Source organism: Marmota flaviventris, chromosome 1 (genome assembly GCF_047511675.1).
Source record: "Marmota flaviventris isolate mMarFla1 chromosome 1, mMarFla1.hap1, whole genome shotgun sequence".
Classification (NCBI taxonomy): Eukaryota; Metazoa; Chordata; class Mammalia; order Rodentia; family Sciuridae; genus Marmota; species Marmota flaviventris.
Window position 1 is genome coordinate 139,582,812 of NC_092498.1, and position 27,854 is coordinate 139,610,665.

General features: G+C 48.3%; 2 protein-coding genes across 3 annotated transcripts in view; both read left to right on the forward strand.

The window, feature by feature from the left end:
- The window catches only part of Nos1 (nitric oxide synthase 1), a 67,422-nt gene extending 64,632 nt beyond the window's left edge, over window positions 1-2,790 (forward strand). The window contains exons 27-28 of the mRNA XM_071612517.1: window positions 989-1,183; window positions 2,644-2,790. Coding sequence (XP_071468618.1) covers window positions 989-1,183; window positions 2,644-2,790 — 342 coding nt within the window. The remainder of the gene's footprint in view (window positions 1-988; window positions 1,184-2,643) is intronic.
- A 15,568-nt stretch (window positions 2,791-18,358) lies between these two features.
- The window catches only part of Fbxo21 (F-box protein 21), a 39,724-nt gene continuing 30,228 nt past the window's right edge, over window positions 18,359-27,854 (forward strand). For both annotated transcript variants that reach the window (XM_027949157.3, XM_027949158.3), the window contains exons 1-3: window positions 18,359-18,613; window positions 19,425-19,560; window positions 21,445-21,539. In XM_027949157.3, coding sequence (XP_027804958.1) covers window positions 18,375-18,613; window positions 19,425-19,560; window positions 21,445-21,539 — 470 coding nt within the window. In that variant the 5' untranslated portion in view covers window positions 18,359-18,374. The remainder of the gene's footprint in view (window positions 18,614-19,424; window positions 19,561-21,444; window positions 21,540-27,854) is intronic.

The following is a 27,854-nucleotide window of genomic DNA, read 5'->3' on the forward strand; positions in this document are numbered from 1 at the left end:
TGCACAGACCAAAAGCAGATTTGAGAATGTGCAGGACCAGGAAAAAGGGGTCACAGGGAGCGGAGGGCCTGGTTTCCATTGGAGTGACAGAAAACTCTGCAACTGGATAGTGGCGATGGCCGCACGACACAGTGAATGTCATTTAATGCCATCGAATCACGCACTTGAGCATGGTAGATTGTATATTCTGTATATTTTACCACCATTTTTTAAAAGTTAATTTTAAATAAATAAACAAATAAACTATTTCAAAAGTATAAGTTAACCACCCGTCAGAGGTCGTAGTACCAATCGGAATGGACTGGCCCAGGCTTCTGCTGGGTCTTAGAGATGTCCCCAGGGGTCCCAGGGAAGGGGCTGGGGCCTCTGTGGCTGGCGGGCATGCAGAGCAGTTCCTGGGGAAGTCTGTCAATCTTAATGGCACCCGGGAGGTACCAACGGAATGTGAGTGTCACCTGGCGTGGAGTTTCCAGGACAAGTTAAAGACAAACTCGCGAAGGCCATGTGAGACGTCCCTGTGCCCCTCTCCCCCCTCCCAGCCCACCTCTTAGTCCAGCCGTTCTGCTTTAGCCAGTTCTGCAGAGGTGCAGGCTAGCCGCCCCCATCTTGCCTCAGCCATGCCGTCTGTCCTGAGGATTCTCTGGCACCGCGACCTGGGGTACCTGCCGCACCGCGGTGGGTACAGATGTTAACACCTGTGTGTGAGCAGTGGCCACGGGGAGAGGAGCAGGTGGATAATGCCTCCCTTCCTGGGAATGACTCTGGGACTCTCTCTCTGGCTCCCTGGAGGGTCCTCAGCAGACTTGAGCTCCGGTTGCCCAACGTGGGGAGTCGCTCCTTCACACCCCAGGGACCCCCTTTCCACCTTACCCATTTTGTTCTTCCCAGCTCCTGACCCCTTTCCCCTGGGAACACCCGCAAGCCCCTGAGCCACGCCCTGCGCCTCCCAGAGCCCCACCCCTCCTCACAGACCCTCCCCTCCCTGCAGAAGTACGTGCAGGATGTCCTGCAAGATCAGCTGGCCGAGACTGTGTACCGAGCCCTGAAGGAGCAAGGGGGCCACATTTACGTGTGTGGAGATGTCACCATGGCTGCCGATGTCCTCAAAGCCGTCCAGCGCATCATGGCCCAGCAGGGGAAGCTCTCGGAGGAGGATGCCGGAGTATTCATCAGCAGGCTGAGGGTGAGTGAGTGACAGGCTGGCGTCTGGGTCCCTTGTCTCGCATCCTTCCTGTCTCTTCTTCCCCGCCCCACCTGTCGATAATTTGGGGAGCTGTAATGACATGTCACTTTTGCACTTATGATTGAGAATAGAGGTTATAAGGAGTCAGGGGGGGAATCCCAAATCCTGATTGAGAAAGGAGGTAGGATGGCTGGGCATGCAGGTGCATGTAGTAAATATGGTTGAGAACTGTCAAGTGTGGAAATAGCGAGTGGACCTCTAGTTAGTTATATAGAAATGAACTCAACCCAATTTTCTCTGCCCCCAGAACCAAGCTGCAAAACTGCCCTCTGCAGTTGTACAGGTAGAGCACTGAACAAAAACATCTGTCCAAGGGAGAGACAGAGGTCTGAAAGCCACCCCATGCTTAGCTCTCTAAACCATGCACCTTGGCATGGAGCTGCATCTACCCTGAAGGAAGGATCTTTTCCTGACACACCCAAAGGTTGGGCAAAGACTGGTGATGGCTCAATCAGCAAAGTCCTAACCATGTGACCAACCTCCCCAAATCCAACACAGTCCTAGACCCCTACAGATCTCTAGGTGTGATCCCTCCTTTCCCTTGCTTTCCTAAATGAGCAGTGATCGACATGTTTATGGAAGAAGCCCTTACTCTAAATCTGATGCTAAACCCCAGGGAGATTTTAAAAAAGAGTTTCTGATGGCGTGTGTCTGAGCAGAGCTGCGGAGCTGCCCTATCCCCGTCTCTCTGCCCTGATCCTCCCGGTCCCTGTCCTGGGTTCCCCAGGACTCCGTAGGATACAGTTGAAAACCCTTCCCAACTAAACACAGACCCGCTCTACAGGTGGGTCCAGGGAGACTGGACCAGCACAGGGGCCTGGCGGGCTGAACCGCCCCCAGCCGCTGCCCCTCCTCAGCATCCAGATGGTTTTGCCTCCCACCCCTGACTGCCCACCCTGCCAGAGGCACTCCCATGGCTTCCAAAATCCTTGCCTCCCAAGGGGTCCCCACTCTGGGCAGCTGTGGGGGTGTACCCTGGTGGCTTCCCAGCCACTTTTATTCCCCTCAACCCGCTGATCTCCCTGCCCTGGGACATTTCCCACGGACCCCTGCCTTGCCCAGGTCTGAATTTGCAGGAACAGGTTAGAGGGAGGAGAGGGGAGAACGGTGAGCTTCCCACTTGGCTTGGTCACTCTGGGTTCCACGTCTGCCCAGCCGTGTGGCCCCATTTCTGCATGGCAACACCAGAGTTCCACCGGACTAGAGTGGCCTCCTGCCCTCGAGGGTAGAGTCTCGCTGACACAGAGCCTTGGAGATCAGAGGTTCCCTGGGGACACGTGGCTCAGCCTGGTGTCTCTAGGAACCGTCTCCTTTGGGTACCTTCCACTCGGGGGTATCCGTCCTGTCTACACCTTTATCTGGCATCTGAGGGCCGTTCCCTGGCGGTTTCTGTCCCCTAGGATGACAACCGGTACCACGAGGATATCTTCGGAGTCACCCTGAGAACGTACGAAGTGACCAACCGCCTTAGATCTGAGTCCATTGCCTTCATTGAAGAGAGCAAAAAAGAGACAGATGAGTACGTCGGCCCCGCCCTGGAGGGGTAGGCAGCGTCCTCTCTTCTGTCCCCGTGGACGGCTGACTTACCCACCATGGGGTCCCTGGGCCAGCAGCACACTGCCACCCTCTGGGGACCTGTTAGAAATGCAATTCCCGCGCTGCCCCAGACCTGCTCTATGTGCAGTTAGGGACCTGGGGCACCACCGCGGTCAGTCCAGGGAGGTCTGAAGACCCTGCTTAGCACGCGGCATCTGTCTGGGGTGCCCCCTACGGCTGTGGTGGTTCTCACTCTGCACCAGGTTGACGGTGGCTTTCTCCTCAGTGTAAATATCAACTGCTAGAATGTTGACAGTTTGACTCACCCCCTAGAAATGGCTGGAAACAGTGCCGTCTCAGCGTGTAACCTTACCTTAACTCCAGGACATAACAGCCTCGTGGCAATCTCTCTGCCCCATGCCCTCCCCATACCCTGGCCATGTGCCCTGACACAGGCAGGAATCCAGCCATCCCAGAGCACAAGGGCACACTCACACTCGGTTCTTACACTTAGCAATTTTACTGTTTGCTCTTCGAAGTGAGGCACCTGTCTCCAGACATACTTTGTGCCCACTCAACTTACATGACCGCCTTTAAGATCATGCCCTCCTCACAGCTAGCTGGGTGCCGTGGCATAGCCTGTCATCCCAAGGGCTCAGGAGGCTGAGGCAGGAGGATCTCGAGTTCAAAGCCAGCCTCCGCCACTTAGCAAGGCGCTCAGCAACTGAGACCCTGTCTCTAAATAAAAAATTTTAAAAAGGGCTGGGGATGTGGCTCCGTGGTCGAGTGCCCTGAGTTCAATCCCTGGTACAAAAAAAAAAAAAAAAAATGTAAAGAAGACCAGGTTAAAAAAAAATCCCTCCGGGTTCCATCCCCAGTACCAAAATAAAATAAATTAAAAGAAAAATTTATAAAATCGCTTAGTGGTAGAGCGCTTGCCTGGCATGTGTGAGGTCCTGGGTTCGACCCCCAGTACAGCAAAAAAATAAATAAATGAATGATTGTAAAAGATCACACCTTCCTTGATTGTCAGAAGCTCCTGGGTGGCCCTCCCCCAGCTCCTGTGACACTAATGCCCGCCCTCCTGTCCTCCCACAGGGTCTTCAGCTCCTAAGTGGATTCTCCAGCCTAGAGGGACAGCAGGCGGCCACCCCAAGTGCTGCACAGGGGCGGCTGCGGGCTTCCGACGGGCGCACACACGGCTGCACCTTTCCTCCAGGACCCCCGGGTCCCCGCTCTGCCTCTCGTCCTGTTGCTGTGTCCTGGTGTCCTCCTCTGGGTTCCTGCCCCCCCAGTGGCTTCCTCAGCCCCCCTGGGTCTGCTCCTTGAGTTTTCCTGCCGCGACGCGACGCCTTCGTACCCTGCGGTGGCTCTCCCGAAACCACGCCTCACTGCTGTCCTGCCGACGACGAGGGCAAATCGCGGGTGCATGAAACCACCGGGTCGTGGCCACTGCTCCTCTCGGGTCTGTCTTCTGCTGTCCCCTGGAAAAGGCTGCAGGTTCTGGACAGAAGCCTTCTGAGCTGGTGCCTCTGGAGTCCCCCCTCCTTTCTCACCATCCCTGTTTTGGTCGTGTGTGTGACGTGCGCGGGACGGGCCCGGGTCTCCGTCTGTCCTCTTGCCCGTGCAAGCCTGTCCATCTTAGACCTGCGTCCACTGCCTTCGTGAAAGACCCTTGGTGCCAAGAAACGTGCCCCTGGCCCACGTTGAATCCTCGTGTGTCTGTAATTGAGGGTCTGCGCTGACGTCCCTTAAAACACTCTGAGGCTCCCCAAAGAAGGGTTAGGGAGTGAGGAGGGGGCTGTGGTGGTGGAGGGGACAATCTCCCCGTGAAATGGCGAGTCGTGGAATTGGATGCATCTGGATTCTGAGGCCAGTCGGCGGAGTCCTTACCATACCACCAATGGCTTGGGCAGGACCCCCCCCCCCGCCCAAGCCCACCTACCCCAGCCAGCATTGCCCCGGCCACGGTCATCGAGCCCTTCCCAGGGATCCCATCCGTGAGGCCCAGAGCCCTGCGGTCCACGGGAACCTGCTGGACATACCGTCTTCCCACTTGGCTAATACGGATGAGTCGCTTGTCCTAAGTTTCCCCGAATCAAATTGCTACCGACCTGAAAGGGACGAATGGGCTGAGCCTCACGTTTCAGAGCATGGGCGTTCTGTCAAAGAAGAATACAGTGGTCATTATTTTCTTTTTCCTCCAAATGGGGCTTGCGGCTTTACCTTAGGATTAAAATACGTGGCGAGGTCAGTTAAAAGGGATCCGAGTGGACGGAGGCCCCCTGTGGATTTTTCTCTAGGAACCCTGAGGCTTTCTGCTTTCTAAAATTGGCCTCCGGATTATTGAACCTGCCGAAATAATTTTGGCAAATAAATAATACCTTCCACTCGGATCCAAAAAAATAAAAATAAAAAAACTGGGTAGCCAAGTCTCCGGCAGGGTTCAGGGCAGGAGGCCTGCAGAGTTTGCCCCCTCGGGGTGAATGCGGAGGGAGGTCCCTTCCACACTCAAGTGCTAAAATCAATGTCAGGCAGCATCCAAATCCCATGACCCCCCCCCCACCCTCCAGGGCCCAGCGGTGGGTCCATTCTAGCCTTCTGCCATGTTGGTTTTGTTTTGTCCCACAGAAGAACTCTGTCCCCTTGAGGTCCTATGCAGGACACTGCCTTCCTGATGCTCAGTGTAGAGAGCGGACCGAGAAAGTACCGTGGCCCCATGGGGAAGGGCTTCACAGGTGGGGTATCAAGACCCCAAGGGCTCCAACCCCGAGATCTTGAAAGGACAAGCCACAGCTCATCTTTGCCCACCCTCCCCAGCACTCCCGATGGGTGTCCCTGGCATCTGGAGTTTGTCCCAGTTCTAATCTCTCCCGCCTCCAGTTAATCCCAGGTTTTCCGGTTCAGGCTTCCACGGATGCAGAGACTCAGCCCCTGGTGTCCCGTAGCAACCCTTTCCCACCTGGAGGGAAGCCAGCTCCAACTTCCTTCAGTCCTGCCAGCTTGATGCTGGGCTCCTAGTAGCTTTTCTCCCGGGCACTTTTTAAATGGTTTTTCCAACCCTTTGAACCCTTGGGGACACTTTCTAAGATGTCTCTAGTTCCCCAGGACAGAATGGTTAGGTCAACCTCCATCAAAGAGGAATAAATCACCACTTCCCTCTCCAAACCAAGTTTCCACTGCTGAATGAGGAGCACTTAGTATGTGCTGGGCACCTGCCGCCTGTACACCTCTCCCCTTCTAGAAGCCGGGGACAGATGGAAACATCTTTTCGTTTTGTCAGAGAGTCCAGAGAAATAATTATATAACCAGCATTCATCCTTCTGCCCAAGCAGGACCTCTTTTTTTTTTTAACCTCAGACACAAACAGCTTCCCTGTTAGAAGACAGGAGACCAAGCTGATGTGTTTTTCTCCTGGGCGGAGATTTCCCACCCCAGAGAGCCCCACCCTACTGCTTAGCCAGAGAAGAGGCAGCCACCACTGTGGGTTGAGCTCTGATCCAGGGTGGGCGGATGCTGCCCCCTGCTGGCGGCATCTAGTTTGGTCCCCAGAACCAACTACAGGAGTAAGATACAGGTTAGCAATGGGTAAACCAAAGGGTTACCCAGGTAGCGGTCCCTTTATTTGCCGCTCCCTGCTAAAGTGGTAGCTCTGACCATAACCCACCTCATAAAAGTGGGTTTGTCCAGGAAGCTCATGAGATAGTCCTGAAACAGGGACACAGGCACATCATACCATACTGTCCCCACTGTGACCACAGCTCCACACCTCGTGTGGGGAAGAACACCGTTAAGCCCACTGAGAGGAGAGAGGCCCTTCCTTGGTGTCCTGGATGTGTGACAGCCAGGCATTCTGTTTTGTTTTGGTTTGGTTTGGGTTTTTGGGGGGTTTTTTGTTATTTTTTAAGGGGAAACACTGAAGATCCACCAAAATGGAGTTTTAGAAGCAGAACTGGGTCCATGATGCCCCTTTTTAAGTAGTTGGCCATGGTGACTTGACCTTTCCATGTCTGTAGATCCTCCTGTCCAACAAGGGGATCCTGAGACGATGCCCAGTAACGGCATCTGGCCCAAACGCCCACGAATTTTGATTTCTCACTTATTGGTACCACGCCTGGCCTCCCCAGGGTGTGGAAGGTGTCTACAGAGACTAGCAAAGTGTGGCTGCTGCCCTGCAGAAGGCTAGAATCCGGTGGGCAGGGAGCTGCCCCCAGGATGGATGTGGGTGTCTGGGGCGTGGGGGGTGCGTAGGATTTCACCATGGACAATGGAAGACAAGAGTGGCCGCAGGGGAGGAGGAATCCAAGGCAGGCGTAGGCAGGGAGTGTGGGGTGCATCGGGGCTGGTTTGGAGGCAAAGCCAGGTAGAACTGCTGAGGGGGATCCCTGGGAATGTGGCCAGGACCAGACGGTGGGGCGAGGTGAGCGGTATAGCAGGGCTTAGACGGTGCCTAATAGGTGACAGGGAGGTCCTTACGAGTGTCTTTCCCAAAGGGAAATGAAGGTGATTGGAATTATGTTGCCAGAGAAGGTTCTGACCACAGGTTAGAGTGTGCATGGCTGAATTGCGGACGGACGGTTGCTGTCATCTAGGCGTGAGCCAGACAAGAGGCAGTAGTAATGATACACAGAGTCCAGGGGCTGAACCAGCAGGACCGGATGCCCTTTGGACAGTGAGGATTAAAAAAAAAATTGGAGCTGTGAAAAGGTCGGGCTCCCAGGGAAGGTGAGTCTGCAGCCTTGACCCGATGGCCAGCTCTCTGCAGGTCCAGAGTGAGCCCTTCCAAGGTCCAACGGGGTCCAGATGCCCACAAAGAAAACAGACTCTTAACTGGAGATGCTGGCCTAGGAACGGAGGCTCCTCCTGCCAATCGCTCTGAGCAGCCACCTGCTTTGGGCTTCCAAGGAGGTCAGGTTTTGCCCTAAGCCCACAACAAGGCAGTGCTGTTCTGACCCATATTGGGGGGGCAAATGGTTCCTGCCGGGGCGGGCAAGCTAGCTGCCTGCCCCACCCCCCCACACACACACACCCCCGCCCGCAGAGCAGCCGTGGGGCACAGTGGGCTCCAGGGTTGAGATTCAGTCCAGCCGTGGTTCCTGGAGTGGTTCCACCTCACTGCCCCTGGTGGGTCTCCAGCAAGAAGTCTTGCCCCCAAGCCTCTCGCCAAAACATCGAGCCGCCCAGGACGGCCGGCAGGGGTCTTCCCCACATCTCCAGCATCGAATGTCCCCCTGGGCTCCAAAATTCAAGGCCAGGAGGCGGGATGGGAGGTCTAGAGGGGCTGAGAGCTGGCCGCCTCCCAAGGACTCGACACCAACGGTCCCCGTGGTGTGGATCTGGGCTTTCAGGAGCTGACGCTGGCCTGGTCCCCTCTCCTCCTCTCACTGGTCCCTCTTCAGCCCACTCCCAGTCCCCACCTATGGACAGAGGACCCAAGCAGTCATCATATTCCCCCAGACCCTCTGCGACTCCAACATGAGGATCTGGTGGCCTTCAGTGTCGGTTCCCCGTTACAGGTTGAGCGTCCCGAATCTCCAATCCAGAATGCCCCCAAATCCAAAACTTTGGGCACCCACACCACAGTGCAAATGGAAAATTCAATTTATGCACAAAACTATTAAAAATATTGTATAAAGCCACCCTCAGGCCATGCATATGAGGCTTACATGAAATCTAAATGAGTTTCCTATTTACACTTGGTCCCACCCCCCAAGATATCTCATTATGTATATGCAAATATTTCCAATTTTTTTTTTTTAATCCAGAATCCAAAACACCCCTGGTCCCAAGGACTTCGCCTAAGGGGCATTCAACCTGTAATACTGGCAAGGGAGTTGGTCCCAGTTTACATGCCTTAGCGTATTTATGAGTTCGTTTTGTCCCTTGAAATATCTAAATGGTTCTGGTCAAGCAGGCACATCTAATTCAGTGATGAGCATGGTGGCCTTGGCAGACAGGGGACAATGCCTTGGCATGCTGCTTCCTGAAGTCTTTTCAACTCCATACATGCAGTGCCCAGATTTGGCTTCGAACCTCCCAGAGACTCTAGTCCTGAGCCCCTCAACCTCAGCATTATTGGTGTTTGGGGCTTGGCCATTCTTTATCACCGTGGCATCCCGGGCGTCATAGGATGTTGAGTAGCATTGGTGACACGCACCCAAAAGTTGCTAATATCCATCTCCTGCCAATCGTGAGAACCAAATGGGTCATTGCACAGTGTTCATTGTCCCCTGTGCAGGCAGCGTCTTGCATCCCTTGGGCTGAGAACCACGGCTCTTGGACATCGGGGACAACAGGATGCCTACCAGCCACCCCAGGCCTTCCCATTATAGACCTCTTGGAGAAGGTCATCATCCACTGCCAAACCGAGATTGAAGGACTTACACAGCTTCACGAGCCCCCCGCTGCACCAGAAAGATGGGGGGCTCTGTTTTGCTAAGATGCTCTGCCCTGGGTGTCCGTTCTAACCAAGCCCCTGGTAGCCTGGTGCAGTCTTGCGCTGGCTCTGAGGTCCCCTTGTGCTCCCCATCATTTTTGTCACTGTGTTGTGGTTGTGACTGTAATTACCCACTCCAGGCTCACGGGTGGTTTTCTAGAAGGACCAGAGAGCTGGACGGGTCATCGTGCACGGCTGTACCCGAAGGTGTCCACTCTGGGCCTGGGGAGGCTGGGGAGGTGGCCGGAGCTGGGGTCCCCTCTCTCTCTCACACACACACACACACACACACACACACACACACACGCTGTCAGGAACTCAGATGCCCCTACCTCTGAGCTCTCAATGCTGCTAACCTGCCCCGTGTCCTGTGTGCTCGCCCCAGCACTTTCCTCAAGGACCGACGCCCACCCCGTGCCCTTTGCGAGTTCGGCGCATGCTCTTCTTCTGTATAGTTCTCATCTTCCAATTTTATGGGATGTAACAGAAGTCTACATCTGCCTGTTTGCATTATGGTTAAAAATATTAAAAAAGTGGACTCGACTCGGCCGGCTCTCGTCTTCTCTGTGGCTCGTGCTGGGAACGTCTCACGCCTCTGCCCGCTGGGAGGGCGCCCTCACAGGCTGGGTGCCCCCGGGCAGCGGGCTCTGAGGCAGGGCTGGCAGGAGGCTGGTAAAGGGGGGCTACCGGACTAGGGAAGGGAAGGGGTGGGAGTCCAGCCGGTCAGAGGGGAAACCTCAACAGAAGCCTCTGCCAATCAGGCAGGGGGGATCTAAAGATGGCATCTAGAGGGTGTCCCGGTTTGGGACTAAAGAGCCACGGTTTTACACCCTCCATCCCTGCTGTAGAGGGGTAGACCAGAGGCAGCCGGGGAGGGAGGCTTTACGGTGCCCTTTGGAACATGGCCATTTGGACCCTGTGGGCATTTTGACAGCTACCCCCATTTCCCAATTATCAAAACCACTTTAGACATTCGGCTTTTTAAATTACAAGATAACTTCCCCCAGCCGGGTGCGGTGGTACACACCTGTAATCCCAGAGACTCGGGAGGCTGAGGCTGGAGGATCCTGAGGTCGAAGCCAGCCTCGGCAAAAGCGAAGCCCTAAGCAACTAGGTGAGACCCTGTCTCTAAATAAAATACAAAACAGGACTGGGGATGTGGCTCAGTGATCGAGTATCCCTGAGTTCAATCCCCAGTAACCCCACGCACACACCCAGACACCCCCAATTAGACACCCATCCCTGAGCCTCATGTCCAAGGTCCTGTTAAAGATGAAGATCAGAGACAGAGCAGAGTCAGGGAACTCTTTCCAGTGCCCTAATCCTTGCTGTATTAGCTCATTTGCCAGTTATAGTGGTGTAATCACCCCAGCTACTTAGGAGGCTGAGGCAGAAGGATTGTAAGTTAGAGGTCAGCCTCAGCTATTTGCAAAACCCTGTCTCAAAACAAAAGATAAAAAGGGCTGGGGGTGTAGCCAAGTGGTAGAACACTACCACTAACACAACAAAAAAAATATACACACACATATATTTTAGCTGATTAAAAGGATGGGGAACAGTTATAAAAAGCCAGTCTTCACACGAATGCTTTGGCCTAATATCATTCCCAGTCATGCTTAAGGATGAGGAAAAGGTCAGAGAAATTCATCAGCTTGTTGCTATTCCAGACATGACTGTATTCTCCCCAGTAAAAGCCTGGGAGACTGAGACATAGGGGGATCACATAGCTTGTACCAGTTCAATATCTAATAAATGTCTGTTTCAGCCCAAGAAACTGCATTCTTGTGCGTCATCCACGCGGCTAAGACACCCAGACTGTCTTGATTCAAATCCCAGCTCCTGCACTTCTTAACTGTGCAGCTTTGGATTAAATTACCCAGTGTCTCTGTTCCTCCCTTCCTTCAGCATAAAGCAGGTGGTGGTTGTTGGGACTGCATCGGTTTGTGATAGGAATAAATGAGATAATACACCAATACACTGAGATGGAATGGAATAGAATGGGAAAATAAACAGGTCCAAACTCCTTCTAATTTCTTCAGCTTTTTTTTTCTTTTCTTCTAGAAGTTCAAGCAGCCAGCCCCGAGTTCCTCTGGACTTTTCAGACCATCTGCTGTCACAGGTCACCTCTGTAAAGAGGCAGTTCCTGCACCCTTCTCCCCCTCCTGACCTTGAGCCCTGGTGCAGGGGAAGACCTGGATGCCTGAGGGTTTAACCTGCTCCCCCCACGATTCCCACACACACTGGGATTTGGGCAGGTCAACCTCAGAGCCCAGATAGCCCCCCCCCCCACTAGATGGCTTCTGTTGCCTGGCAACCAGGTGAAAATTTCAAGTTCACACCAAAACAGAACCTTCCCAAGCACAGATCACAGGAGAAGGGGGTGGGGGACCAGGGTGGTGGGTTGGGGGGAGAATTAAAGGACTTTAAGCCGCTGCAGATTGATCAAGAATACGGGCTTTGCTGTCAGTCACATAGTAAAAATGTATTTATTGTTTTCTTTTTTTCCATCGTACCCACAATGTGGCCAAGAAAATGAAAACGGGGAATGTATTGTCCATTGGGTGGATCAATATAGTGTTGAACCCACATCAGCAAAAGGAAGCCTCTTTACAGAGGACCCTCGGGAGGAGAGGGTGGCTCCTCTTCCTCGTGCCATAGCGAGTAGCCGGGTAAAGCAAAGTGGGAGTAAGTCTTAAGCTTGAAGGAGGCCACACGCACTTCCCTGTAGCATCAATTAAGCATTATGCCTTGTGCAATGGAATCTCTTTTGTTGAACAAGTTTTGAGAAAAGTCACCACTGGAAATGCAGTTTTCCACTGAAAGCTTTTGGCCGCATCTATGTGGAGACACCTCTTCCTCTTTCCTCCAAGGTGAAGGAATTGCCTTCCTTGAAAAGCACAGAAGTTTCCTTGCCCTTTCCACCTTCCAGAAGCTTCTAGAAGCTTCCACCATTGCTTCACTGATGACCCCGCCTCACTCGAATCTCTGCTTCTCATTGCCACATTTTCTCTCTCGGACTCCGACCTTCCTTCCCCCTTCTCCTGAGGATTCTTGTGATTTTACTGGGCTCAGCCAGATAATCTAGGATAATCTCTTTATCACGAGTTTCCTAACTTAATCGCGTCGGAAAAGCCTCTTTGTCCAGGTGAGGTAACGCATTCAACAGGTTCCAGGAATTAGAATATGGGGGTCCTGATGCAGCCTAACAGAGTCCACCCCGCAAAAACCCAAAAAGATTCCTGTCTGCCCCACATGCAAAATAAAGTCAGCTCAACTAACGCATTTTCAGAACCCATTCTTTCATTCACTCATGGGAATAAAAGGAGGGCCTACTATGTGCCTACTGCGGACCAAGAGAGTCAAACAGAAGGTCCACATCCTAGTGGGAGGAGAGATCTTGCTCCCTGAAGAAGAAAATAAAAAACTTGAAGAAAAAAAATAACAAAGAATATGTTCGAGGGTGGGAAGTAATGTGGACAGGAGGGAAAAGCAAAGTGACGGCGTTTAAATAGGTGACCAAGCTAACCAGGGAAGGTGTCCGCAGTGAGGTAACTCCAGGCCACTCTGGGAGCAAGAGGGCAGGGGCGGGGATTAGTGGATCCGGCAAAGATATCTGTAGATATCCCTGTGGATATCGCAGTATTTTCTTTTTCTTTTTTTTTTTTTTAAAGTGAAGATTTATGAGTTATGTCTCTTTTTTTTTTTGAGAGAGAGAATTTTTTAATATTTATTTTTTAGTTCTCGGAGGACACAACATCTTTGTTTGTATGTGGTGCTGAGGATCGAACCCGGGCCGCACGCATGCCAGGCGAGTGTGCTGCCGCTTGAGCCACATCCCCAGCCCATATCGCAGTATTTTCAAACGATACTGGAGCAGAATTGGCCAGGGCCCTGCTTTGGCGGAGGTTACTGGATCCTGGGAAGCGGCACGGGTGCCATTCAGCTGATGAAGTGGACTTTGGGCCTCTGGGTTGGAAAGGCCCCGGCCAGCCCCCTGCTTTGCTCACTCCCCACCCTCCACCCCGTGAACCTAAGGGGCTGCTCCTGGGGTGTTCTTTTTTCTAAAACAGGGCTGGCTTCCAAACAGTGTAAGCTCCAGGCCCCGCGAAACCCAGGTCTGCGCGTCACCCTCAGCAGTGTGTGCATTCTGACAGTGTGGGGACACACACGGCAGGACAGACAGGGACTTGGTGAAGGAAGGAGGCAGAAGAAGCTGCCCAGTCTGTGACCTGTGGAGCAGGGCTGGAGGGGAAGGCAGGGGCCCCGTCGTAGGGAGAAGAGACAAACCAGGGAAGAAAGGCTATGTCCCCAGCCGTCCCTTGGGAAGCCCAGGGAAACCTGAGTACACCCCTCAAGCTGCATTTGTTTTTGATTCTTTGCTTTAAATTGTGTTTACAAATCACTAAGTTCGAAGGTTACATGGTTAAGCTGTGTGTCTCCTGCTAGCTCTGCTGTAGGTGACCTCTGTGACATCTCCTGGGTGTGGATGATAAGGGTTGCCTAAGTTGTTTTTCCAGGACTCGAAGGCCACTTTTGTCAAAACCGCTGACTTCACTTGGGTCTCTGCAGGTATCTGATGGGTGACCTTTGACCTCAGGAGGCCACACACTCTTCCCTCGGTTTTCTGAATGTGCCCCCTCCAAGAGCCACGGAGATCACTCATTGCTCAACTCCAGTCACCTTCCCTCAGGCCTTCAATCACCCCACTTTTTACCCCATAAACACCCCCAAAACCTATCCTGGGGAGGCAGATTTGAGACTTGGGCTCTCATCTCCATGCCTAGCCACCTTGAAAATAAACTTTGCCTCTTTTTCAAAACTCGTGGCTTCAGTGATTGCCCTATTGTGACATCAGCAACATGGGCCTGGATCGGTAACGATCAAGTCCCTTATATCAAATGGCGTAGCTCCATAAAATTCCTGTCCATCCTCTGCACACCTGAAGCCATCCTAGATCACCTCAAATACCTATGCCGTGTAAATGCTCTGCAGATAGTTGTTATTCTGTATGGTTTAGGAAATTCTGACAAGAAAAGGTCTTGGGGGAGTTTGGAACATTTCTGATCCCTGTTTGGTTGGTTGGTTGAATCTACAGATGTGGACCCTGTGGGTCCTGAAGGCCAGCTATATTTAGAGTGAGGTTTCCAGGCAGATTGAAGCCATCTCTAACTCAATTATGGAGACTTCACAGGAGAGGGATATTGAAGCCCAAGAGCCAAAGACAACCAGAAGGACACTTTGAGTCCAACCAAATAAGTTTACTTCCTTGCTGAAGCGAAGGAGAGCATGCCCTAGAGGATTCTGGGTGGTGGTGGGTGGGGAGGGGGCAGGTAGGATGGAGCCCAGAGCGTGTTTTTAAGCAAGGACTAGGCGAATGGGGACCAGGTCCTAGGATACATTCAGGGAGTAAGGACAGTTCGGCAGGAGAATTTTGTAGAGTAAAAATAAAAGAAACCTACTCTCTCCCACCTCCATGCTGGGGATAAAATCCAGGGCTCCCGAATGCTCAGCAAGTACTCTACCACTGATTTGGGGGCATTAGATACTGGGGATTGAACCAAGGGTGCTACATCCCCAGCCTTTTTTTTTGGTTATTTTGAGACAGGATCTTGCTAAGTTGCTAAGGCTGGCTTTGAATTTTTGATCCTCCTGTCTCAGCCTTCAGAGTAGCTGGGATTACAGGCATGTGCCACCCTTGACTTCGTTTCTTCAATTCTTTGTTACTATATCTTCTGTCCCTTTGATATACGTAAATTTTGTGTGTGCATTTTTTTTACTGTATTACATAGGCAGAATTGAATTTTTTTTTTTTTTGGTACCAGGTATTGAACTCAGGGGTGCTTAACCCCTGAGCCACATCCTCAGCCCTTTTTAATATTTTATTTAGAGACAGGGTCTCACTGAGTTGCTTAGCGCCTCGCTAAATTGCTGAGGCTGGCTTTGAACTTAGGATCCTCCTACCTCAGTCTCCTCCAGAGCTGCTGGGATTACAGGCATGTACCATGGCGCCCAGCCATCTTGACCATTTTTAAATGTATAATTCCTGGCATGAAGAACATCACATAGCTTTGCATCTATCGCCACTATTCCCAGAACTTTTTCATCACCCCGAACAGAAATACTATGCCTGTTTAGAAATAATTTCCCTTCCCTTCCTTCTTCCCAGCCCCAAATGACCTCTAATCTACATTCTTTCTCTCTGAGTTTACCTATTCTCCGTGTTCCATAGGTAAGTGGGATCATACCATATTGGTCCTTCTGTGTCTGGCTTTCTTACTCAGCAATAGGTCTTCAAGCTCATTCACGTTGTAGCGTTCACCCCCTTTCTATGGCCAAACAGCATTCCCTTTCATGTCTACACTGCACTTTATCAATCTTTTCCAAGGCTAAACAAACTTCTTGCCAGTTTGACCCACGAATGTTTTTCAGCCAGGGCCTGCACTCCATCTCTTTGAAATGTAAATATCAAGGAAGACATTGTCCCTACCTCCCTGTCACTGTGGGGGTTTAGTTCAAGCTCTTTGTTCCAAACTGTAACTACCTGTGTCTAAAGATTTGAGAAGTTTTATTGTTCCTGGAGGCAGGGCAATTGGCCAGCACTGTGGGTACCGACATTAGCAGGCAAGTCTAAAATGAACTAAGAAAGTATCCTAAATGAGAAGGTCAAGTGCTCTTGCCCGAGGGCAGGTTAGCATGAAACCAGAGAGCTTAGATATACTGCAGTGTTTGGCTGCATATTTAAAAAAAAAAAAAGTAGGATGACTTTCCAAGTTTATGATTTCTTTAACACGTTACCTGTGAGATGTGGCACAGTCTGGCTTAATGATTATTCAATAATAAAGCCTCCTTCTAGGGCTGGGGATGTAGCTAAGCAGTAGAGCGCTGGCTTAGCAGGCGTGAGGCCCTGGGTTCCATCCCAGCATTGCAAAACATAGAACCTTTTATCCTGCAGCTGTGCAGGGGGTCTCTTGGGTTGACAAGAGACTGCTTGTTCCCACCAGTATCTTGGTCATTTTTGATCAGGACACAACCAAATGTAGTCAATAAGGAAGCAGCTGCAGTTCATAAGCTTCCCCTGAGCAGATCATCTCACCAGCCCTGGGGTCTGCCTCCCGGACTGATAGGAACCTGTTTATCTGAGCACAGTCAAGATTGTTTTGCAACTTCTCAGGGTCAGAGCCACAGCAGGGCCTGGGATAGAGGCTGGGGAGACAGAAGGAGGTGAATTTGGGCAGCATTTGGTATAGTCTTTGGGAGTCTGAGCCTGAAGTCATCTTTTCGGCTCTGAACATGATTTACCCACTAGCAGACAGTTTCTCTTCCCACACTCAAATGCAGGCACCCACAGCTACACTTGAACTTGGTTTTTCAACTTGAGTCTGATTTTAGGGAAGAGCTGGAGCAGAACATGGAAAGAGTCAGAGAGGCTGAAGTGGGCTACTGTGCATCTGCCCAAGGTCCAAGCCCACAGTGGCCCCGTGCCAAGTGACATTCCCGTGGGCCCTGGATACACTCACCCACACCCCATACTTCCACAGGAACACACTTTTATTGAGCACTTTCTCTGTGCCCAGCAGTACGCTCCACACTTGGGACACAAATCTACTCACTCACTCCTCCCGATGACCCCAGGAGGCAAGAATTTTTATTATTCCCAATTTATAGGTGAGAAAACGGGGCCTCACAAAAGCTAAGTAACTTGCTCGAATCAAAGAACTGGCTAGACATTTGCAGGAACAGACAATTATTGAGAATCTGCTACATGCAAGGTCTGTGCCTAGTAAACTGACATCCAGAGGTGACTTTTATGACCCTGAAGTCACTGCAGATCCAACGGGAAAGAGACAGGATGAATAAATGGTTATTAATTAAGGAAATAATTACAAGACTGAAAAACTGCAGCGGGGGAGGGGGGGGGGAAGGAGCAATATTTGGTGCTGGGTTGTGGAAAAGGAGAAGCTAAGCTTCCCCGGGAGGAAGAGGAGTCTTGATGAGAACAGAGAGGACAAGGAGGCCTTGTATTCCAGGCTGCAAGAATAGTATCCAACAGAAGGACAAAAGTGGGAGGAGAAAGAAGACCAGCTTATCCAAGGACATGAACAGCTAGTGGAGAAGAGAATGGCTTCAGATAGGCCAGGAGAGGTAGTGTTTGTCCCTTTGCAACATTGTCACAGATTTCAGATTTATTTCTAAGGTCATTTTTCTAGTTCAGCTCTCTCAGGGCATCCTGATTTCCAAGCTGAGGGGAGTACTTCACCACGGTCTCTAGATACTGATAACAGATCTTTCTAACACTAGTTGGAATTTGAGCTCTTGGGGCACAAGGACTCTATTTTTTCTCACCTCTGAATCTCTAGGGTACCCAGCACAGGGCCTTGCACTGAACTGGAGTTAAAAAAAAAAAAAACAAAACCAAAAACCAGAGTAGATGCAGGTATGGAAAACACGCACCCACACCTGGGTGGTCAATACTGCTTTAAACGTTCAAGTCCAGGTTTTTGATCCCTGTGACTGAATCAGTAGCTAATCCATAGGAGCCCTGTTTCCCTTATTTAGAATATATGGGTCTATATATGGTAGAATGGGCATGCAGGACACAAATCTGGGGGCTATGATTACTGCCCTTCACTATCTTAGAGTGCTCTGGGGAAGAGTCCTCCAAAAGCAAGCAAAATGCGTGGCTCAGTACTCAATCGAGATCACTGTTTGCTCTCATTACATCATATGGGTGAGAGCAGAGTCCAGCAGCTCTGGATAGAATCTAGGACAAGGGGCCCCATGCAAGTCTTATCACTTCCTGAACCTGTTCCCCCGTCTGTAATTTGGGAAGAAGGCTAGTTCCTAAGGTTTGGGGGAAGAGCTAATGAACTACTGCACAGGAAGCTCTCGTCACACATGAAAATATGCATAATTTTTACTGTTCAATTTAAAAACATAATTCATTCTACAATATCAATGCCACCGTCGTCTTGACTGGAAGTAACGCCAACTCTCAATCCCTGAGCGGAGTCATTTCTTCCCCTTTTGGAGTCCCAGGCTGAGGGAGGGGGTGTGGCTCCAGGATGGGCGGAGCTACTTGACCCCGCCCCTAGCCCGAGTGGGCGGGGCGAAGCAAGCGTCTCAGCGCGCGCGCGCAGCGGCCCCAGGTACACGGACAAGATGGCGGCGGCAGCGGTCGACAGCGCGATGGAGGTGGTGCCGGCGCTGGCGGAGGAGGCCGCGCCCGAGGCGGCGGGCCTCAGCTGCCTGGTCAACCTGCCGGGCGAGGTGCTGGAGTACATCCTGTGCAGCGGCTCGCTGTCGGCCTGCGACATCGGCCGCGTCTCCAGCACCTGCCGGCGGCTGCGCGAGGTGTGCCAGAGCAGCGGGAAGGTGTGGAAGGAGCAGTTCCGGGTGAGGTGAGCCACGGCCCCGCGCCCCCGCCGGCGCCCCCCGAGCCCGCCGGCTGCGGCCGCCGCCCCCCGCTGCCCGCGGCCGCCCGGCGCGCGGACCCCACCCCCGGACCCTTCCCGCGGCCCGCAGACAAAGGCCTCCAGGCCGCCGGCCCCGCGGGCCCCGCCGTGCCCACCTCGCGCGCCCCTCGGGCCGGCTCTCGGCCGAGGATGGCGGCGGCCGCGGCGCACGCAGCGGAGCCGCTGTGCGCGCTTCTTTTGTGCCCGACGGGGCTCCGTGTTGACGCGGATCCAGTGATGCGGCGACCCAGCGGGCGCAGCATCCCGGGCCGGGGGTGGACCGCACCGATTTCCGCGTCGGACCCGGGACCGCGTCCGGCCCTGCGTGCTCCCTGCATGACCTTGTAAGGGTAGCGGCTCCCCCTTTCTAAAGCCTCCCGCTCGGCTCCGGGCGGCGGGACTCCCCAGACCTGACTCGGACCGCGGCCGTTAAATGAGATGATGTGCGGAAAACACACACACACACACACACACCCAGGGCCTGGCGCGCCGTCCCTGCGAACTGTCATTGTCATCATTTAGGACTGTTGCTGCCAACAACTGCCCTCCTTTTAGAGGTGGGGGAGTGGAGGCACACAGCCCGCAGTCGCCACGCCAAGGTCACACCGTTTGGGTGAGTGCGTGGACGCCGGGTGGAGACTCGAACTAGGTCCCCTGCCAGGAGCCCCCTCTTCCCACCGGGCCGGCTGGCCGTGTCTGTTTCCCACGGCGGCCTGTGGGTCTCTGTGAAGCTGAGGGGGTGTTTCTCTCCTTGTAGGTGGCCTTCCCTTATGAAACACTACAGCCCCACCGACTACGTCAATTGGTTGGAGGAATATAAAGTTCGGCAAAAAGCTGGGTTAGAAGCCCGGAAGATTGTAGCCTCGTTCTCCAAGAGGTTCTTTTCAGAGCACGTAAGGATCTGTTGATGTAGCTCTAAGCATTCGCCTGGTAGTGGGGGGTGTGTGTGTGTGTGTGTGTGTGTCCGCGCGTGCGTGTGTGTCTGGGTTTGTAGGCATTAGCTCATCCGGCTCTTGTTGATATCTCCCTGTTCAGTGCTCTCACAATCCCTTACTCACTTCCATGGCTGCAAGAGTCATTGTGTCCTTTCCCTCCCATCCAAACAACACGAAGCCATTTGTCCCTGCCAGCTTTACTTTTCTAAAGCCAGCAAGAGAATGGGGGTGGAGGGAGTAGGGAGGGCACGCAGCACAATGTGGAGGGAATCCAGATCAGCACTATTTCTCTTCAAGTAGGTTAAATGTGGTTTTTTTGCAACCTCCACATGATTTGGGGAAATCATCAATGATTGAGCACCATAGATTTCTCCCAGTTGTCTTCCCAGAAGGGCTGACAGAATTAATGTGGTTCTTCCCTCTGGCTTTGCAGGTTCTACCCAGCATCGAACTGCATTATTTGTAGGTAACAGGATGAAAACCTACATATAGATCAGAGTTGTTTCTCCCTTAAATAAAATTGTCTTGCACTATACCTGAGAAGCTTTCTTTCTTTCTTTTTAATTGCTGAAATGCACGGGTTTTTTTTGGGGGGGGGGGTGTTTTTAATTTTTTCCCCTTCCCCAAAATGTCTCATGGAAGTTTCTGTATCCATTCCTGATTCTTAACTTTTTGCAACTCTGGAAGATTTTGAAACTGACATTTTTAATTCAACAAACTATTAAATTTTCCCTTCTGATTGGGGGGGGGGTCTACAAATAGAACTGATCTTATTTATGTTTACTGAAGGTTATTTACTGAAGATTAGTTCTGATGTTCTAATTTTAACTACTGCTAATGGAGTATACACATTGGAAATGTTTCCAAGTTGTTTCAGGTTTTGAAAGGGAAAAATTTGAACTAATTTGGACTTATTTCCATTTGGGTAATAAAAATTGACATTCCCTGAGTATAATTCATTGCTACAAATGTTTGTTAATGTTAGAATGAACACAATGTAAGTTCTACTTTGGAGAGGCTATGCCTTGGCTAATTCATAATCACAAATGGTGAATACTGGTTCAGGTGTGTACCCTAGGCATGTTTGATGCAGTTGGTCCTGGGATACTACTAGGTTGCAGCCTCACCTTCTTGTCCAGCTGGTTTTGTATGCATTCTTAACATTCTGGGCCTTCACCTAATAATGATGGATTGTGCTTTTTTATCTCTTAGTTCTCTCTTTCCCTGTACCACTACTTAATTAGAAGTATGTAAAGGACTTTGAACACAGCAGGAGCATACTAAAGATTGATCTGTGGGTGGGTGATTGCTTTGGCTCAGGACCCCTGAGCATGCACACAGGTTGACCTGGCTACCTTTAAAAAAAAAGTGAAAGAAGTCATATGTGTTTTAGTGAAGATCTTGAAGCTCATCATTCTACCCGCTCCAGAGGAGAAAACACACCCAGCAGGTTAAAGGAGCACCTACTCCACCAAGCTTTTGATGGCTCTGGCCCTCCTCCCACAGTTGTGTAAAACATAGACTGCTGGAAGTGGTATTGTAAATGATAAGATTTTGTAGTTCTAGTCCTTAAGAGCTATTTTTCTTCACATTAGAATTCAGTTTCAGCAATTTCCAGTGTATGAAAAGGTAATTAATTTACAAGTCGCATGGAAAGCTGAATAAATTATTGGTGCTTTTCATGATGCTTTCCACTCCTGGCAGGTAGTTTGAGGTAGTATAGAATAGCTGTTAAACACTGTCCACAGAAGTGGGCATCTGTGTATGCAGCTCAGATTTGTGTGAATGACAACAGCATTAATCCTCGTAACTGAGGCCTACTTTTGTATGTCCTCTTCATAGGTTCCTTGTAATGGCTTCAGTGACATTGAGAACCTTGAGGGACCAGAGATATTTTTTGAGGATGAACTGGTGTGCATTCTAAATATGGAAGGACGGTAAGCCATAACTTTCACAGAGTTTTTTTAGGTTTGTTTTAATAGTAATAACACCAGAGTAAATTGCTATAATTTGTATGTGACCAAACCTTGGAGGAATATGTTTCCAAGGTTGTTTGGAAAGTTCTGTGAGTACGAAGACGACTGATGTGCAATCAGCTATCTGTATCTATGGGTTCTGTGTCCGTGGAGTCAACCAGCCTTGGATCCAAAATACTTGGGGAAAAATATGTCTATACTGAACATATACAAACTTGTTTTTCTCTTGTCATTGCTCCCTAAACAATATAACACTATTTTACATAGCTGTTACACCGTATTAGCTATTATAAGTAACTTAGAGGTGATTGAAAATGTAGGAGGACATGCGCAGTTTTCAATGCAAACACTGCATCATTTTACATAAGGAACTTGAGCATCTGCAGAGTGTGGTGTCCAAGGGCAGTTCCTAGAACCAATCTACCACAGATACCAAGGGGCAGCTGTGTAAAGAAATCTTGTAAAAATCCTTTTGGAAAGAAAAGAGAATTTTTAGCTCTACTATAGGTCAAGCACTATGCTCTAGGCACTTGTAGTTTTTAGGTCAATGTGAAACCTTTTGGTTACATTATCCTTCATCACCTCTCCACCTACCACTACCAAATTTGCCTGTCATGAATTGAATTTTTGTTTTTTAAAACAATCTTTTAGGCATGTCTTGATGTAATGGATACTTTTTTAAATAAAAAAAAATTACAATTTCTGAATTTGGGTAAGAATCTTACTTTGATCTTGAACATTGTAGCTATTTAGTAGAGCTGGGTTTTTTTTTTCCTCTCAGGCAGTAGACTGTTGCTTATTCTCCCAGTTAAGAAGGATCGTTATTTCTTGGTGGTTGTTTAAAATGTTTTAGGCCTTATCTTTTCTGTTGTGAAGATTAATTTGTTGTTTACCTGGAAGATGACTTGGCTTCCCGCTTACCTTGGTGGTGGAAAGGATTTTCTGTTCTAATAATTGAGAAAGCTTTACTAGTGATGGAAGATAAGAGCGGGAGTGTTTACTATCTTCCTTAAGAGAAATCATTGTGAAATAGTTCACAAGCAAGGCATGAAATGTTTCTATTGTTTTTAAGGAGATTTGGAAGAGGTAAAACTTTGTCAGTGGAACAAGGAAAGGTAAGATGTGTCACTATTCTAGGCCTTGGATGAGTTCAGATGCAGAGGTCATTTTCCTGTTTCTATTTTGGTTTATCTATAAATGAATTGAAGTATGATCTAACAGTGTTATGTAGCCTTAAAAATAAAAGCTGACTTGTGTTTTTTACACACACACACACACACACATATACATACATACATATATATATATATACTTTTAAATACATATGTGTGATCTCATATGTACTTTATTGGTTTAGTGAGATGTTTATTGCAGACTTTTTTTTTCCTAATATTGCTGATTATACTCTTCTCTACTTCCTCCCTCCTTTCACATTGGCCTTCCTGTACCTACCCCTGTACTTCTTGCAGGGATTGAACTCAAGGTGCTTAACACATCCCAGCTATATATTTTATTTTTTAGTTATAGGTGGACATAATACATTATTTTATTTATTTATTATTTTTATGCAGTGCTGAGGATGGAACCCAGTGCCTTACACAGGCTAGGCAGGCGCTCCACTGCTGAGCTACACCCCTAGCCCCTTATATTTTATTTTGAGATAGAGTTTTGCTAAGCTAGCTTTGCATTTGCAACCTTCCTGTCCCAGCCTCCTGAGCTGCTGGGATTACAGGCGTGTTCCACCACACACGGCCCTCTGTACTTCTTGATAACAACCTGTGTTGTGCTCTTTCATGCTAATAGATGGTGATAAATATGGGTAAGGAAAAGGGGAATCATCATTTCATAAAATCGGTATCATATAATAGGTATTTTTCTCTCTATATATTTTTTCCTCACTCAACATTACCTTAAGGAAAGCTTTTTTAATCAACTGGTATAAGATCAAATTTACTCTTTATGGCTAGTATTATTTAGTAGTTTATACCATAGTTTATTTAACCATTCCTCTCTGATAAGCAGCCACTTTCTTTTTATGTCACCGGGAAGAAGAATGTCTAGTAGATTCATTTCCAAGCCATAGATTCTTGGGAATGAGATTCCTAGATTCAGACTACAGAGTATTTTTGAAACTAAGAGCATGTCCTTAAGAGCAGAGACTTACTATACAAAAATGCTAGTTCTGAAATTATGACACCTAGTGCCATTCTAATTAGGATCCAAACAGGGTTTTGAGAGGGGGACCTTTTTATTTTTTCAGTTGAATGATACTGTCATAAAACACATATGGATGAGTAAGTTTAGAAGAAGGGCCAGAGGAAGAAAAATGTTTTAAGTAATCATCCTGGAGGCTGGGAAGAACTCAGCTCAGTGATAGAGTGCCTGCTGGTATGCCCGGCCCTAGGTTTAATCCTCAGCACCACAAAAAAATAGTAACAGTGACAATTAGAATCATAATGGGAAATGTGTATCATGAGATAGTACAACATATTCCAAGACTATTTGTACCAAAAAATAGTCTTTAAATAAATACTACTTACAGATAAATTATGGCCATCCGTGGCAAAGGATGATCCACATCCCCAAATAATGGATAATATATTTAAACTCTGAGAGAAAAAGGTGGATGATTTAATAGGTGAATATCCACCTGAAACAAAGTAAAACCTGCATCATATATAAAGAAATTTCCAAAGGGTTAAACAACTGAAATTTTTAAATGATCACAATGAAATAGGAGACTTTTAGGGAGACCTCCTTACTCAAGACCAATGATACTAAAGCAGTGAAAGAACACAAATGATTTTGTTGTAAAAAAATAAACTTCTGTATATCTGAAGAAAGCATAAAGTTAATGTAATTCTTATGAATTTCCAACAAGAAATTGAAAAACATACAAAGGACAGAAGAATAACATTCACAGAAGAGCAAATCCATATGCTGACAATCATGTAAAAAACCTTCAAACTCACTTTTCAAAGAAATGTTAAATAAAATAACAGGGGAGGGGCTGGGATTGTGGCTTAATGGTAGAGCACTCACCTAGCTTGTGCGTGTGAGGCCTTGGGTTAGATCCTCAGCACCACATAAAAATAAGTTAAATTAAGATATTGTGTCCAACTACAACTAAAAAATAAATATTAAAAAAGTAAATAACAGGGGAACTTTGAACTTGCAATCAAGTTATTTGCCTTTTTACTTATCAGATTGGCAAAAAAAAAAAAAAAAAAGACTAAAAATGCATAGCAAATAAAAACATGTATGATGGGGTTTTTAGAAATAATTTTATAAATATATTACCCCTTGGCCTGACATATATTTTGAGCCTAAAATAGGGTAGTTTTTAAATTACAGGGAATACTCTACATCTTAAAATATTTGGGGATACCAGTTTCTGTGAAGGACCCAGTTTGTATTCAGTCCTGGCAAAAGGCTTGTTGTTTGCTTACAGAAAACTTAGGAGAAGAAGGAGATAGTTTCTGCAAATGCTTTAGTCTCTGTCTTTGAAAAATAATTTGTATTTAATGGTGTTCTGATAGTCTGAAAAAAGTACACCGCACCAGTAAAAAGATGTGAAGACAGAATGAGTATGTCCCTTGGTGCTATGGCACATACCTATAATCCCAGAGGCTTAGGAGGCTGAAGCAGGAGGATCCAAAGTTCAAACCAGCCTTAGCAACTCAGCAAGATGCTGTCTCAAAATGAAAAAGGGTTGGGGATGTGGCTTAGTGGTTAAGTGCCCCTGGGTGCAATCCCTTCCACCCAAAAAAGAAAGAGGACACACTGCGATAAAGACTTGAAACTACATATTTTATAAGTGTATACTGTAGCTGAGAAAATTGACCCAGAATGACTAATACTGAGATATATTTTAGTAAAATTACTGTATTTTTTTTTTTTAAGACGGTCTTCGTAAGTTGCTTAGGGCCTTGCTAAGTTGCTGAGGCTGGCTTTGGCTTTGAATTCATGATCCTTCCACCTCAGCCTCCTAAGCCTCTGTGTTTATAGGTGTGCACCACTGCACCCCGCCCCCAAATCACTAGATTTAAAGACAGAAAAGCCCTTTTGTTATCCAAGCAAAAAAAGGTGAAGTCATTTACAAGAGAAAGAAAATAAAATATGTCAACAGGCTTTTCAAAAGCAATGCTTTATGGCAGAGGAAAAAAAGATATTCAAAGATTGAAAGAAAATGTCAGCTAAGGTTTTTATGCCAGCTAGACTGACTTCCAGATATAAAGGCTACAAACTTACCAACTTGGAGGGAGCCAGACTTTCAGGCTCTGTCTGACAAATCTGCTAGAAAATGATCTTTGGACACTCTAAACAAACAAAACAGAACAGATATGTTGACACAGACCTGGGGGTGAGCATTCAACATAGGTTGTAGAATTAAATCCAAACCAGGCTTATAGGGACAAAGTATGTGTGCCTCGTGGGCATGGGCCCTGGCTGTGTAGGTTCAGTGCAGCTATTTAAAAAATGAGTGGACAGTGACAGTGCAGAAAGACGTGTGTGTAAATAGTCTGTCTTTGCACTCATTAAAGTGACAAGAATGTTGGTCTTGTTATTCTGAGCATAATGTGTGTGTGAGAGGTGTATAATAAAGTAAGTGAATAATTATGTGATAATTATTCTAATTCTGTCATCTGGAATCCTGCAGAAGCAGAATTCTGGAATAAAAAAGAAAATAGAAGGAAGTCTAAGCCGTGTACTTCTAAATTTGAATTACTAGAGTTGGGGTGAACTCATGTAGTATTTTATACTTAAATATGTAGATATATGTCGGGGTGTGTGCAGTCATTAAGCATACTAGCTCTGTTCACTGAAGAGGTCTAAAAATAATAACCAATCCAGTAGAAATGATCTTCCCTGGTCTTCAGATTGTGAACTTTAGATACCATTTCCCACCAAAAGTAACCAGGGTTTTTGGAGAAATGGTTGATTCTAGGTCCAGTGCAAGAAATGAAAAAGATGAGCCTCAAGTATCTTCCAAGCCTGGAACCGGCTAGCAAAACAACCAACAATTCTCCACAACAGAAGTGTTTGGAGCCAGTAGTGAAGAGGCTTCTATGGACTGGAGATGTGAGGATTTGAGCATCAATGCAGATGAGTGGATTAAACAGATATGTTTATTCCATGAGTTCATCATAGTATTTAAAAATAACAACTTATTGGCCACCTTTGGAGGATAAGAGAAACTCAGATCATTAGTTTGAAAAATATGAATGAAAGGAATGATGTAAATGTTGTCCCTTCCTTTCCTATATCCTGTACCATTGGAGGACCAAATAGCAAAGATGAATGGAAGTTTTTCTTTGTAGAAATATTCTAACCAATAAATGAAGAAGGGATTGTTTAGTTAGAATATCACTACTTTGTAACCTCTAAGGAATGAGCAGACCAGGCATCCTGTCACAGTGGCTGCTGACATTGCAAGAGAAACAACTAGGCTGAACCACCTCCTAAGGCAGGGCCATTCTGCTTCCTGGGAATGCATCTTGCCAAATGATTGGCATCTGAATCTTGAAACTCTACCTCCAACTTCCAACAAGAAATTCAGGAGAGCATTTTATACCATGATGTGGATGCAATCAGGAAACTCCAGACAGGGAAGCTACAGGTCAAACAACCCTGTTTCTTCAACAAATAAAATGCAAGGGGGTGCTAGGCACAGTGGCACACTCCTGTAATCTCAGCAACTGAGGAGGTTGAGGCAGGAGGATTGCAAGTTTAGAGCCAGCCTCGGCAATTTAGTGAGGCCCTAAGCAACTTAGTAAGACCCTGTCTCAAAAACGGAGGGCTGGGGATATGGCTCAGTTGCTTGAGTGCTTGCCTTGCATGCACAGGGCCCTGGGTTCAATACCTAACACCACAAAATAAATAAACAGCTAAAGAGAATTGAGGATGTGGCTCAGTGGTTAAGCACCCCTGGGTTCAATCGCCAGCACCATAAAATTAAAAAAAAAAAAAAATCATTGATTAAAAAAAATACAAGGTGGGGAAAAGGTAAAGGGAAGTCCTATAGATTAAGAGATTTTTAAGGACCATAGAATAGGCTAGAATGTTTAGGGATGCACATTTGGTGGTTATTACTGTAGAGAAAAAGAATGAAGTGGAGAATGACCAGAGAGGTGTGGAATGTGGTTATTTTTGAGGGGGAGGAGGGACACATCTTGTGTGTGTGTAAAAGAGAACCAAAGGCATTCTGAGAGGGAGCAAGGGGTCCTGGGCTCTTGGAGGTTGTCAGCCTTACTGGAGTGGTAGAGCCGCGGTACT